Raw genomic sequence first — 13,818 nt, forward strand, 5'->3', positions numbered from 1 at the left:
CATGCCCAGTGGGTCCTGACCTCACCTGTGGCTGCACTTCCCCGCGTCAGGTATACGCCTCTCTCCTCTCAGCCACGTGGCCAGCTCCACATGGCAAATTTGTGGCCAAAGTGCACAGAGGTTGGACTTAGGTTCTGAGAACCTAGTTCACGGAGGGCAATGACTGGACCGTAGGGGGAGGGGTGGTGGGGGTGGAGAGGGGCCGTGGTCTGAGCCAGCCCGTCTGAGGAGGCGTGGGTGCTGAGTCACTCAGTCGTGTCTGACTCTTTGTGACCCCATGGACTGGACCCCCCAGGCTCCTCGGTCCATGGGATTCTCCAGGCAAGAATGTTGGAGAGGCAGATCTTCCCGACCGAGGGATGGAACCCATGTCTCCTGTGTCTTCTGCATTGTCAGGTGGGTTCTTTACCACTAGCGCCACCTGGGAAAAGCTCGGGAATTTGGGAGGTCAGCAAAAGTGGCAGAGATGCCGAGATATTCCTCCCTCTTCTCGGGGGGAGCCAGGAGCCAGCCTTCGACCCCACCACACTGCCGGCTGCACTGGGCTATACCCCTCAGGAGGGGGGAACATTTGGCAATGCACCCTAGGACGTGGGAGATAGGACCTGGAAGAAACTGGGGCCCTGGCCTCAGAGGAGGGGATTCCTGCCGGGAGCCAGCGTGAGGAATTCCACCTGTGACAAGGTCATGCGGCAAGAGCTCTGATGGCAAGGCTAATCAGACCTCAGGTTTTCCCCCTGGAATTTCCTGAGCATCCACCCCCTCAAAAATAAGAATCTGCCTGCTTTTCCACTCTTCTGACATTCTCTGGAAAAAGTCAATTCAGGGCTTTAGTCTTCTGCATTTGAAAGAGTGTTTCAATCCAAAAACCCCTCTGATGGCTTTCTAGCCTGCCTGCAGGACTCGTACAGCTGTGTGTGTGATTGTTTGAGGCCTCCTGACCGCAGGAGGCACAGGAAGCTTAAAACATCCTAGGAATGTAGGGGCTTCCGAGGAGTCAAAATCTTTAGAATAGGACTGATTAAAAGTTTCATTTGTTGAGTCAATGCTTGCTGCTAAATTTTCATATCCTTTATTTTTAGATATAGTTGGTATATAGAAAAACAAGTAGTAGACCTGGTATTAGCAACTTAACTTTGAGTTAAGTACCTTTGTTATAACCCACTGCACCTTTGTTCTATAGAGATGTAACTTTAACGCTTTAAGGAGATGCAGATTAAAGAAAAACACTTCAGGGGAAACAAAATTAACATTCATTAAGGAAGAGAGCCAAAAACTGTTAACAAGCCTCTTGGCCAGAAGATAATGTAAATCACCTGAGACCTCTTGTATACAAAAAGATATACGGAAAGAGTCTGGGCTGCGAATGCTACATAATTTTGTATTACCCATTGATCTCTATGTATAATCAAAAGTATAAAAGGCCTTGAAGGACAATAGAAGGAGAGCCTGTCGCTGGACTGGTTTCCCCCGTGTCTCCTCTTTACTCTAACTTCAGGCTGAATTCCCATCTGGGACGTGGAGGCTCACTATGTCTACTTGTCCCGGCTTTTAAGATCCGTAAAAGAGAGAGAGCCCAAGGCGGGGCACTCTCCGATATTCAAACGGGCGCCGGCGGCCTAACGTAGATGGTGCAAGCTCCTTGTTTGGAACTTTATTGGGTTTCCATGTAACCCAAGTTAATCAGCCTCTTCTCTCCACTTAATTTTCTTACTACACTACTTCTTCCTAATCTAATCTTATATTAATAAATAAATAAGTCTTCCTCGCCGACTCCGTCCACCCTTCGAATTCCCTGGACCCACCGGGGCTGGACCCCGGCAGATTCCCCTTCCTCTGGTGACAGGGGAGTTGTGTCATCCGATCCTCACTTTCCATCTTGTTTGTTTAATCTTGTCAGCAATCCGTGCTGTTTGTCTGCTCACCTTCTCTGTCCTCCCACCCCTGTGGGGCACTCACGTCCTCACTCAGAGCAGCTTCCTGTTGGCATGAGGGGGAGACCCTGCCCGTAAATGCCAGAGGCTCTGAGATGGGGCAGCTGGAGCCCAGCACCTTCTCCAACTGTGCCCACACAGAAGACGTTGCCTGCACGGGAAAACAAACAGGAAGGCACCTTGTGGTGGGTGTTCTGGGTGTTTCCCCAGGAGTCTCTGGTCCACGTTAGTGCTCCAAAAGCACAATTTTCAGATATCAGGTCCTGATTAGGTTTGGGAAACATCAAGTTCAGAGTCTGGTGGACTCTGGTCAAGGCTTACCAAGTGTGGAAGCAGGGAGTTTAGGCCACTTTAAACTCTAAGTAGTGGTTAAGAAGTTGAAGCTCCAATACTTTGTCCACCTGATGCAAAGAGCCAACTCACTGGAAAAGACCCTGATGCTGGGAAAGATTGAGGGGGAGAAGGGGGTGACAGAGGATGAGATGGTTGGATGGTATCACTGACTTGGTGGACATGAGTTTCAGCAAACTCTAGGAGATGGTGAAGGACAGGGAAGCCTGGCGTGCTGTGGTTCATGGGGGTCGCAAAGAGTCGGCCATGACTGAGTGGCTGAATAACGGTGGTGAAGAACATGAGTGCTGAGCAAACTGGTCTGGGTTCCAATGACCACTTATTAGCTGGGGCCAAGTTGTTGAAGATGTACTTCACTGTCCTCATCTTCAAAGAAAGGATGATAAGTGTCCACTTCATGGGGACATGGTGAGTATGAAATGTGGGGATACATTTATGAGCTTAGAACAGGGCCCGGGGCGCAGTGAGCTCACCAGAGGATGTCAGCTCTGGTTAACTTCGGCCTGCTGCCGGGTTTCTCCCAGACCTCAGGCCTGGGCTGATCGCAGTTCAGGCTGGGAAGGGGAGGGAGGAGGAAGACGGACTCTGTGGAAGAGAGTCACCCCGCGATGGCAGCCCAGGGCCCCGTTCTGCCTGCTCTGGGTCCCCGCCCGAGGCTGGGCTCCAGCCTGAGTTCAGAAAGCCCCACCTCCTCTCTCTGGTGCGTGAGGAGTGACCGATTGTCTGGGCGGCAGAGCAGCTGTGGCTGGAGCGTAGACACGCCAGCTTTAGTCACATGGCGGATCCGCAGGGCCCTTCCTGGAGCCCACCCAGCCCCACAGACGAGGACTCAGCCGTGACTCACTGGGTCCAGGTGGTGCCCGAGCCGTGAGTCACCCAGTGTCCCTTCCTCTTACACCTGGGATTCGGCATTCACAGCCTGGACCAGGTTCTCTTGCCTTCTCAGCCTCTTCTCTTCTCCCAGGCCACCCCTGAGATGTCATGAGGGACGGCGGACAAGCAGGCAGAGGGCGAGACTTGCCTGCCCTGACCCGGTGTCGTTTCTGTAACCTGGGGGCGTGTGTGCATTAGTCTCTCAGTCACATCTGACTCTGAGACCCCACGGACTGCAGCCCTCCAGGCTCCTCGGTCCATGGGATTTTTCAGGCAAGAATACTGGAGTGGGTTGCCATTTCCTTCGTCAGGGGATCTTCCTGACCCAGGGATTGAACCCGTGTGTTCTGCACTGCAAGAGGATGATTCTTTACCGTCTGAGCCACCAGGTTAATTCTGTTAGCCCCCTCTGCCTTTGGAAGCGGGAGCAACAGAATTGCTGGATGGACAGACGTGAGTGCGAGAGGAATGGGGGTGGGTGGGTCAAGGAGAACCCCTTTCCTGAGCCTCGGTTCTAACAAGCCAAGGCTCTGGGGAGCTGAGGGTGGGGGCTCTGGGGCAGGATGGTGGGTGGCAGGAGAGGAAGGGGATGTGGAGAGGAGGCTGTGAGAGCAGTGCCCAGCTTGCCTTTAGTCCTTGCCAGGTCCTACCCTTGCTTCTGCCTCTGTATTAGACTTCCTGTCTCTGAACAAACTGAGTTCTGAAGTTCAAGGCCTATGCCTGGGGCCCTGCGGTCCTGGCTGGTGGGGGCTGGGGGCTAGATCCCCACTGGGAAGTGCTCAGCGTTCCTGAGGGGTGAGGCTGGCTGGGCCCTCCTTGGGGTTTGCCAAAGCAACGTCCTGGACTGGGCTGGGAACGCGGAATGGGGTGTAGGGGCCCACACAGAGCAATTGGCTTTCCCCTTTGTGAAGCCAAACCACACTGGGACCTGCCCCGGCCTGTGAAGTCTGAGACACCTATTTACCTGGGCTCCTGGCCGCGCAAGGGGAGAGGAGGAGGGGCGTTTAAAGGGCTCAGCCTCCTGCCGCCTGCTCGCCCTGCCTGTCTGGGGATCTGGGAAGGCAGCAACTGCTTCTTCTGCTGAGTTAACTATTCCTGAGCTCTGCATCACATCCTCTTCCTGGCGGTGGGCACAGGACAGAGCTCCATGAGGGGCCAGGCTTCCCGGAAGCCCTGCATTCAAGGAGTTGGCAGGGTGGAGAGAAAGAGACCAGGCAGGTGGGCTTAAAGCCCCGGCGGCAGCGGTGTGTGAGCAGTGACCTTTCCCTGTGGGGGGGCTGTAGGCCGTGTGTGCGTGTTCTTGCTGCAGAGGCAGGGCCCAGGAGGGCCCGCTTCTTGTACTGATCCTGGCTTGTTAAGCCAGATTTTATTGGAATGTTTACATGGGTCAAGACACTAACATGTACGACAATGTCCGTTTTGCTTATTGTCCATTTGCTACTTAGAGTATTTCTCCTGCCTATCAAAACCTCTTGGGCTATATGAGAATCTGAGGGTTAGAAATGCCCAGTTTACCATTTAATCCACAAAATCCTCCATTTTGCCCTGAAAGGTTCTCAAACCAGTTTCTTGGACACAACCCTCCTGTTCCCTCTTAGGAGACACTGACAGGCTGGACCAGCTTGTGTAGAATCTCCTTTAATAGAAACTTGGAGGTGACTGTGTCCAAACAATGCCCCTGTAGGCTGTGCCCAGCCAAGATCTGGACTGGGTGACCTTCCGGATCTCTCTAAAAGCCCTCGGACCCTCGCCTGGTGGAGGGGAGGCATGTCCTCCAAGACCAGCCCCTGTGACTGTCATTACAGCCACTCGCAGCCCAAAGCCCCGAGCCAGGAGCCGCCCAGCGTCCCACAAAGGCAGCTGTGTTCTCAGGCCTGGCGGGGGCCCAGGGGGAGTGGGTCCAGCTGTGCCTCAGCCCTCCCTTCCCACCCCTTGTGGTCAGATCTGCTTTCTGGCCCTCCAGGCAGGCATTCTTGCCCAGTAGGAAGGGATGGGAGAGCAGCCTTTCCCTGAGCTGGGAGCCGTGACTCACAGGTAGTTACCTGTCCTTGGGCTCCCTGCCAAGGCTGCGAGGGAGCCGGAGGGGAAACATTTAGAGTTCATACCTGTTGATTCCTCCTAAGCTTTTCTTGGGTGGGTTGGGCTCTGACCCCTTCCTGATGAACCATAGCCTTTTAATCTCCCCAAACCCCCCCGCAAGAAGCAGGGGTTTTCCACTTTTTTGCTTTCCCTTTGGAGGGGTCTGGTGCTTTCCAGGGTCCTCAATGTTTGCGTCTTCTCCCCTTCCAGTTCGCTGACACGTCTGGAGCTGTAATAGCCGATATGCAAGCCCTGATCCTTCTGTTCTCTGCGTGGTCTTCTGTCCAGGGTGGCCCAGGACCCCAGGAGAGGCTGACCTCTATGAGCCTTGGGAAAGCACCCAGCGCAGCGGCTGTCACAATGCGAGTGGCCATCACCCCCTCACCCCACCGGCCCCCAGGAATCCTGGTCTCCTGTGATCACTCACATTTCAGCCCCCACCCACCCACAGCAAGCAGGTGGGCACTGCTGATCTTGCTGTGAGGCCTCCGGACCGCCTCCACCTGCCTGGTCCTGTCTGGGGTGGGGGTAGGGGTGCTGTGACGGCAGACGGGTGTGCCAGCGGCCAGATTCCTGAGTCCCGCCCTGCAGCCGGCGACGCCCAGCCGGGGAGTCTCCAGAGGTGAGGCCGTTGTTTAAAAACTGGGAGCCAGGAGAGGAGACCCCCACATTCAAGGGGAGCGTCTCGGAGAGGTGATCTGGAGAGAGAACCGCGGCAGCACGGAGCAAGGTCTGTTACCTGTCTTCACCTGCCCCGTGGGGGCCGGGGTGGGCCCAGGCTTGTGTACCTGGGTGTCTGGGGCCTGGCTGCAGGTCCAGATTCCTTCCTCTTCCTGGGAGCTTCAGTTCTTGAGCCCACTGGGATCCAAAGTCTGGGTGTCGAGTCTACCGCTGTTTGGATTGCTTTCTCCCATCTGATAAACATCTTGGTGACTTAGAAGAGAGCAAGCTCAGAGCTGGGGCTGGACACAAAGAAGGAAGGAGAGGGCAGGCTGGCCTCTTCTAAGAACTGCTCACAGTGCCTAGTTCCAGGCAGGGAGAGGGCGAGGTTCCAGCCCCTGGAGGAAGCCAGATGATGGGTCTTCCTCTTGGGCCACAGTTAGCTGTGTGAGCTCAGGCCACCTGTCTCTTCCCTGGGCCCCTGACTGCTCTGATATGGGATTGGAGGGAAAGAGTTTGAAGCCTCACGATGTTTGATTTAAAGATGTCAGGGGGTCCCCAGTCCCTCCCTGCCCCGCCTTGCCGACTCCCCCATCCCTCCATCCAGGCCAAAAGAATGTGTGGCTGTTGTTGGAGCTGAGTGGGCATCTGATTCGAGGCAGAGGTGGGCGCCCCATGAGCAGGGCGGGGCTTGCCTCAGCAGGGCAGCACCCTGCCTCTAGGACCCTTCGAGTATCACACCCCACCCCAGCCTCCTTCAGAATCCCTGCTCTGTGGCCTCCCAACCCCCAGCCCTCCTGTACAGCCCCAGTGCATCACTGGAGACATTTTGAGTTGCTCCCAGTTCAGATGAATTCCTCACTCACTTTTTAAACACTTCCAGGCCTCCCTCTCTTTCCCCATTGTATTCCACAACCTGCTCAGCCCAGAGATGCGGGCACCATAGTCTCACCCTCAGGGTGGCCGTGGGAGATACTGGAGACCATGTCAACAGCAGGAGAGGGCTCCCCTCCAGGCCACCAGCCTCTTTGAGCCACTCACCATTGGGCCTGTAGGTGGGCCAGGGCCTGAGAAAGGCCAGTCCTCTTTCCTAGGGTGACACTGAGGCCACAGACTTCTCCTGCAAAGAGCCTAGTCCTTTCTGGCTCCCCAACTTGCTCTGCTGACCATGGGGGGCAGGGCAGGGTTGATCCCTCCCGTCTGTTTCAGAAGGGGGAGCTGGAGTCCAGGAGGATGTAGTGATATTCTTCCAGGACAGCCTGGGAGTCACATGCCAGCTGGGACAGGGGCCCAGGTCTCTGGCGTCTTCCAGGTTTTGGCTACAGATGCGCCTGCTGTTCAGAAGTGTCCTAGGCCAAGGCCCTGAGTAAAGGCTTCTGAGAAAACCCAAGTCCAGAAACAGCAAAGGGCTAGTGCAACCTAGGGGTCTGCGTGGCTTCACCCAGGCTGCTTTGCTATGCCCTAGGTGAGGTCCTGAGTGGGGATCACCTCATCAACTGAAGATGAGGCCGCTCCTTCTCCTGTATTTTGGTGAGTATCCCTTCCTGTCCTTCCGGGCCCCTGTCATACAGCAGAGAGAGGACCAGCCATGGGTGGGAGGACAGTCTATCAAAGTGTGAACATCACCCATCACCCAGGGTCCTGGGGTTTGGAACACTTATCTACTGGGGTGCCCATGAGGTTTCTCTGTCCTGGGGGCCTCTGAAGAAGATGAGACTCTTAAAAGGCTCCCAAATGCCTTCTTCCTGCCTGAGGGTGGTCTGTGGCAGCCCCAGTGCTCTGGTGCTGCGTTTATTTTCCATCCTCTCACTCTCAACCTGGTCCCAGAGCCATCATGCCTTGAGTTCCCGATGTTCAGGGAGGTGCAGCTGTGAAGTGAAAGTCGCTCAGTCGTGGCCGACTCTTTGTATCTCCATGAACTCTACAGTCCATGGAATTCTCCAGGCCAGAATACTGGAGTGGATAGCCTTTCCCTTCTCCAGGGGATCTTTCAGACCCAGGAATAGAACTGGGGTCTCCTGTGTTGCAGGCGGATTCTTTACCAGCTGGTTATTTGCAAAGTGTGGCGGGGCGACTTTCAGAGATAAAGGAGCAGACAGAAGGCAGGTCTCTCCCCGTGTCCCCCGGACGGCCAGCAGCCAGCGCTGCTCCGTTAACAGGCGAGGAGAGCAATGGGCAAGCGTGTGTCCGCAGCTCAATTCTAAAAGCCACATATGGATGCCACATTTCAGGATCAACTTCTGCTTTTTTAAAGCTGAGAGTTACAGACTATAAAATCAGCTTTTTTAAAACCAAACAGCACCAGGATTGCAATTATTCCCACCACCAGTAGGTCGGAGCATGAAGGCAAGGAAGAGGATCTAGCCTTGCTGATGGATGACTGCTTCCCTGGGGGGCACTGGGGTGGCCGGCTAGACTGCCCTCTCTCTAGGCTGCACCCCAGCACCCCCTGAGCCCCCTGTGATTTCAGGCTTGCCCAGCCTCCTGTGTGCCCAGCAAGCCTGTTCCCGCGGGGCCTGCTATCCACCTGTCGGGGACCTGCTCATCGGGAGGACCCGGTTTCTCCGAGCTTCATCCACCTGTGGCCTGACCAAGCCTGAGACCTACTGCGCCCAGTATGGTGAGGTAGGTTCTTCCTCCACGGCCTCCAGGGGCTGGAAGAAGGCGAGCGTGGGGCACCGAGGGAGCCCACCATCTGTTCACTGAACACTTAGAGTGGACTTGGTGTAGGCCCAGCCCCATGTACTGTGGGGAATGTAAGCAAAGCATAAGGCTGGATCTCTGCCTCTCAGGAATTTCCACCTTCGATGAGCAAGAGAAAAACGTACTCAAAATGCCTTTTAACTGAACAGATCCTTTTCCTCTTTTGCTTAATAAAGCTGGGGTTTTTCTCAGCCCTTGGCCCTGGGCAGGATAGTCGCTGAAATCTGGCATAAGCAGTAGCTCGAGACAGGTCCTTTAGGTGTGTGGAGGGTGAGGTGCCATCTTTGATGGACGGAGTCAAGGCTGGTGGCGCACAGATGCTGGGATGTGTGCACGGCTTGTCTTCTTGCCAAAGCGGGAAGGGAGCTGTGCACCGGCCACGCTCTGCTGCTTTCTCTTCTGCCCGTGTTGGGCTAAGGGTGGGGCTGGAGCTACCAGAAGACCGGATGATTGTAGGCTGGAGGCTCTCCTTCTAGGTTTTGTAATTGTTATGTGTGAAGAGCCAGCCTGTTTACCTCCAGTCTCTGCATGTTTGGTCTGCATGTTTCACCACCCTGGGCGGAACGGGAGACTTATTTATTTATTTTGCAGAATTTCCTTTTAATTAAAAAAATTTTTTTTGTGTGTGGGATGGATTGGGAGATTGCGATTGACATAGGAACACTGCTGTGGTTAAAGCAGGTAACTGATGAGAACTGGCAGCACAGGGATCTCTGCTCAGCGCTCTGTGATGGCCTAAATGGGAAGGAAATCCAAGAAAGAGGGGACACGTGTGTGTGCTAATCTAGCTGATTCACTTAGCTGTATGGCAGGAACGAACACAACACTGTCAAGCACCTATCCTCCAATAAAAATTAATAACCATTTATTTTGAAGGATAGTTGCTTAATAATGTTGTGTTAGTTTCGGGTTATAGCAAAGTGATTCAGTTATCGTCTTTTTTAAGTTTCTTTTCCATTACAGGCTATCTTAAGACATGGAGCATAGTTCCCTGTGTTCTACAGTAAGTCCTTGTTGGTCATCTATTTTATACACAGTAGTGTGTATCTGTTAATCCCAACCTCCTAATTTCTCCTTCCCCCTGGGAAAATATTCAAGTTGCCATTAAAGGACACAGATCAGTAAGGTAAAGGCAAAGTGACTGGGGGTTAGCAAGAGGGTTCAGCGGTTCAGCTGATAAGGAACCCAGCTGAGCAAATCCAGACATTGGAACGCTTTGCTTGTTTAAGCAACTGATTTATTTTTCAAAGAGCCACTGTGAGTTTTCTGCTTTGCTTCTGGACCTTTCTGGTAGGAACTTCAGTTTTCTTTTCCCGTCAGTTAGTTTGAGGTCTTTCCTTGCTCCTTGTGTTGCCCAAGGTGGAGGTCACCCAGCGTTTTCTTGTTCCCCAGCTGCCTGTCTCATTTGGCCTTTTTTTTTTTTTTTTTTGGCCCTCAATACATAGATTTAGACAGGAAAGAGTGAGGGAGTCGTTTTCCCTTGAGTCTCTGCATATTTGGCATTAAAAAGACAGGGCAAGAAAGGGAGTGAGAGGCTGATGGCCGCAAAGGCGGCTTGGGGTGTCTGCGGTTCCCTCTCCCTCGGCGCTCCTTGTCCTCAGGGCCATGCGGTGGCGTCTGACCCCACCTCTGGCCTCTTATCCTCCTGTGTCCTCTTGGCCGCTTGTGATCATCGATGGCCCTGGGTCCTGGCTTTGGAGGTGCTGCGCGGAGATGGCTGTGGTTTCTGCACCTCACCCACTTGGACGTGAGAAAGGCCATCTGACAGTGTTGGGAAAGACGGCCAGCAGCAGGCGAGCCCTCCCTGTGGGCCTAGATTACTCCACCGGCATCAGGGAACCTGGCAGTGGGGAGCTCTCCAGACAACAGAATGAGTCCAGCTGCCCCCTTCCCACGCGCCCTCCAATCTTGTACCACTGGGCCATGTCTAAAATTTTCAGGATGTCCTCTGCTGGGTCCTCTCTTTGGGCGGAGCCACCTTCAGGGATGGACACTGGGCAGAGATCCGAGGCTGCTGAGAGAGGCTCAGTGCCAGGCCTGCCTGGACAGCCTCCCTCCCTCCCTCTAAGCCACACTCCATCCTGTCCCGCCCTCTGCCTCTCTCAAATGCCCCAGGGAGCCAACTGCCTCCCCTGCTCTTAAGCAGCAGTTTGAGAACACATAGGAGCTTGCAGAAAGAGAAGGCTAGACTTTTGCAACCCGGGGGATGGATAAATATCAGCTATTTTGCTGCTGTGAAAGTTGAGATGCATTGGTTCTTTCTTCCCCTCGTCTACCAGGGGAATAAATCCATGTAATCTCTCGGAAGAGGAGAGGATAGGGCATCTTGAGTGTAGTGTGTAGCCCAAAGTCTGCCACTAACTTGTAGTGTGATCTTGGGCAAAAGATCACCCCCTCTAAATCTCGCTTACCTCTTCCATGAACGAGTGTTAGACCAATGGTCTTTCGTGTCGCTCTTTGCTCCAGTTTTCTTTCAGAATGAGCTGACCATGGGGAACCAGCTTCTCTCCCCCACCTGCCTCCTCTCTGCCTTCTCTGATTTCTCTTTCCTTCTTTCTCTCCGGCCTCCCCTCCCAGAGGCCATTGGTTGCCGACAGTGAAGACATACGTGAAGGCACGGATACTTCTCTGTCCGAGTGGACCCTGAACCCTCCCTGGGAACACGGGGGGCTGTGTGATGAGAATTAGGAATCCGGATACAACTCTCATGAGTTCTAATTTCAGTTTTCAAGTTTATTTTTATAATTAAATGATATTATAGTAAAGCTATGGTTTATTAAGCACATATTATATGTCTCAGGCATTAGGCTGAGTCTGTTTTATATAAATTATCTCAATTAATTTTCACAGTGTTCCATGAGGTATCTCTTATCCCCATCCCCATGGGAACGTCCAGGTGTGTGCTGGGATCCCCCAAACTTCTGATGGAAATGCCTAGGAACTGAGTTTTCTGAGTGGCTAGAGATGGCGCTGCAGTGGCCAGGCCCAGCTGGAGAAGAGGGCGGCATGGTACAAAGCTGCCTTGCCAAGGCCTGCCCCTCAGCCCCGACCTCCCCATCCCTCTCTGCCAGCCCCTCCTGCCATGTATACACCTTACTTGAGTCAGAGCCCCTGGTCAGTGCCTCTGTGGTAGTTTCTTGCAGGGGTGACATGGTAGGCCCTGAGCCCAGTAAATTCACGCGGCCCCTGCCGCCTGCCTGCCTTCTGGTGTGACATAAATGCGAGTGCACTGGGGATTCATGACTCTTGGACATTTTAGCATTGCTCGCTGCCCCCTGCCAACCCTGGGGAAACTCGGGGGCAGTGGGGACGCCTTCCAGCTCCAAACGGCCTCTCCCAGCTCCTGACCTCAGAGTATGGCTGCTTTCTCCTGGGCCAGTCTTTGCCTGTCAGCCCATCACCTCTTCTGCCTGCTTTTGTCTCACTGGCTTAATCCTATTGGCCTTTGTGCCTATACTGCAGCCTTGACAACGGACTTAGGGCTCGGCCAGCTTTCCCTTGTCCCCCCACCCCCTGCCCAGCTTTGCTGTTGCGGGTCTCCCTGCCTTGACTACCCATTAACTGTTTCGGACTTGAACCCAGACTGGTCTTTACCGAAAGAGCCTGAGGCGGAAGTCGCACCCTGTCCCCTGGCTCTCTCTCTTCCAGCTCCCAGGTAACCTCTGGGTGAATTCACTGTACCGTTTCCCCCTAAAGCCCAAGGCGTGGATGAAAATGTCTGCGATGTCTCCATACCCTCATTTCCTTCTGTGCTTTCCCCAAGCCGTCGGTCCTTGTTTGAAAAGTAGGAGGGATGATAGCACCCCCTTCAGTGAGTTGCTGTGTTCGTGCATGCTGAGGTCCTCCCGCCGTGTCCAGCTCTTTGTGACCCCATGGACTGCAGCCCGGCAGGCTCCTCTGTCGACGGCATTCTCCAGGCAAGAATACTGGAGTAGGTTGCCATGCCCTCCTCCAGGGTTGTTGTGTGGACCACATTAAAAAAGGAGCTGAGTGACGGTGGGCCTGGTGTCTGGAAGGGGCTACATGTCCCAGCCCCTCGCCCACTGGCCTCCCGGGACCTGTGTCTGCGTGCAGAGGCCGCCTCACCTGTCAGTCATTCTCCTGAGCACTTCTTGGATCAGGACGTGTAGTTGCATAGTTATTGAAGTCAACCTGCCCTTGGGCCAGCCCACTGACCACCGCGCATCTGATTTTCAGTCTGGCTGCTGGATAACCCAGAGGCAGTCGTGGTTAGTGAAGTCGCCTGATGTGGGGTGAAGACTTTCTAGGTGTGGTCCTGCCTCTGACACTAAGAAGAGGAACGTGACCTTGAGAAGGTCATGGCTTCTGTCTAGACCGCCATTTCCCCATTTATGAAATGAGAGAGTAAGTCAGCCTTTGTTGGTTCAGCTCTCACACGTCTGCCAGGCTTCTGGCTGGGCTGCCTGTGACCCCAAGTGTCAGCCATGATCTCAGCCAGGTGGACCCTGGCAGGGGCTGAGCCATGACCTTCAGTCCTCTCTCGGCTGGTCCATGCTGCTTGGGGACCAGAGGGGTTTTGCTTGGAAGCTTTCCAGCCCTGATTTCTGCTCCTGACAAAGTCTCCTCCAATGTTGTGTCTGTTCCCTTAAATGCTTTATTTATCTCCACTCCCTCCCTTTCTGGGGGAAAACTTAATTATCCAGTTTCCTTAATAACAGTCTTACACAGTGCATTCCTCAGGTTAATTAGCTGTGTAAACCAAACAGCTGTCATTTTTATCTCTTGGAAACAAGCTGAGGAGCTGTAGTCAGTTGACATCCCTTCCTCCTAACACACGCACAAACACACACACTGCATAAGCACACTCACACCCACAGGCACACACCCAACAACCACTTCCTTTCTGTGTTTGACAGACATCTGTTTTCTTGACCTCCGGCATGGCTAACGTGTACACACAGAATGTGAGAATGTGTTCATATCCATCCTGAGGTCCTTGTTCTCTGCTCACAGAGGACTTTGAGCCTCTCTCTGACCAAAATATCTGCTCCTGATTCCCAGGAGATTTTAGAAGATCTGAAACTTTCAAAGCTCCTTCCATTGTGAATCTTCATTTGGATGAAACATCGTTGAGTTCTTTGTTTAAAATACAGATGCCCTTGGGAAAGGCGTCATATTAATCTATCATCATTTATATTTCAACAAGGGTTTGCTTATCAGAAAATTAGCTGTGGCTTTTGCAAAGGGTCCCAAGAGA

General features: G+C 53.6%; 1 protein-coding gene across 3 annotated transcripts in view; it reads left to right on the top strand.

The window, feature by feature from the left end:
• The first annotated feature begins 266 nt into the window (after nt 1–266).
• The window catches only part of LAMB3 (laminin subunit beta 3), a 47,810-nt gene continuing 34,258 nt past the window's right edge, over nt 267–13,818 (top strand). The window contains exons 1-4 of one of the 3 annotated variants that reach the window (XM_068985958.1): nt 267–396; nt 5,448–5,967; nt 7,363–7,427; nt 8,368–8,522. In XM_068985958.1, the coding sequence (XP_068842059.1) occupies nt 7,400–7,427; nt 8,368–8,522 (183 nt within the window). In that variant the 5' untranslated portion in view covers nt 267–396; nt 5,448–5,967; nt 7,363–7,399. Of the gene's footprint in view, nt 397–2,008; nt 2,120–5,447; nt 5,968–7,362; nt 7,428–8,367; nt 8,523–13,818 lie in introns of those variants that run through there. The other 2 variants (XM_068985959.1, XM_068985961.1) reach the window with 2 other exon arrangements.

This window comes from Capricornis sumatraensis, chromosome 14 (assembly GCF_032405125.1).
Source record: "Capricornis sumatraensis isolate serow.1 chromosome 14, serow.2, whole genome shotgun sequence".
Taxonomy (NCBI): Eukaryota; Metazoa; Chordata; class Mammalia; order Artiodactyla; family Bovidae; genus Capricornis; species Capricornis sumatraensis.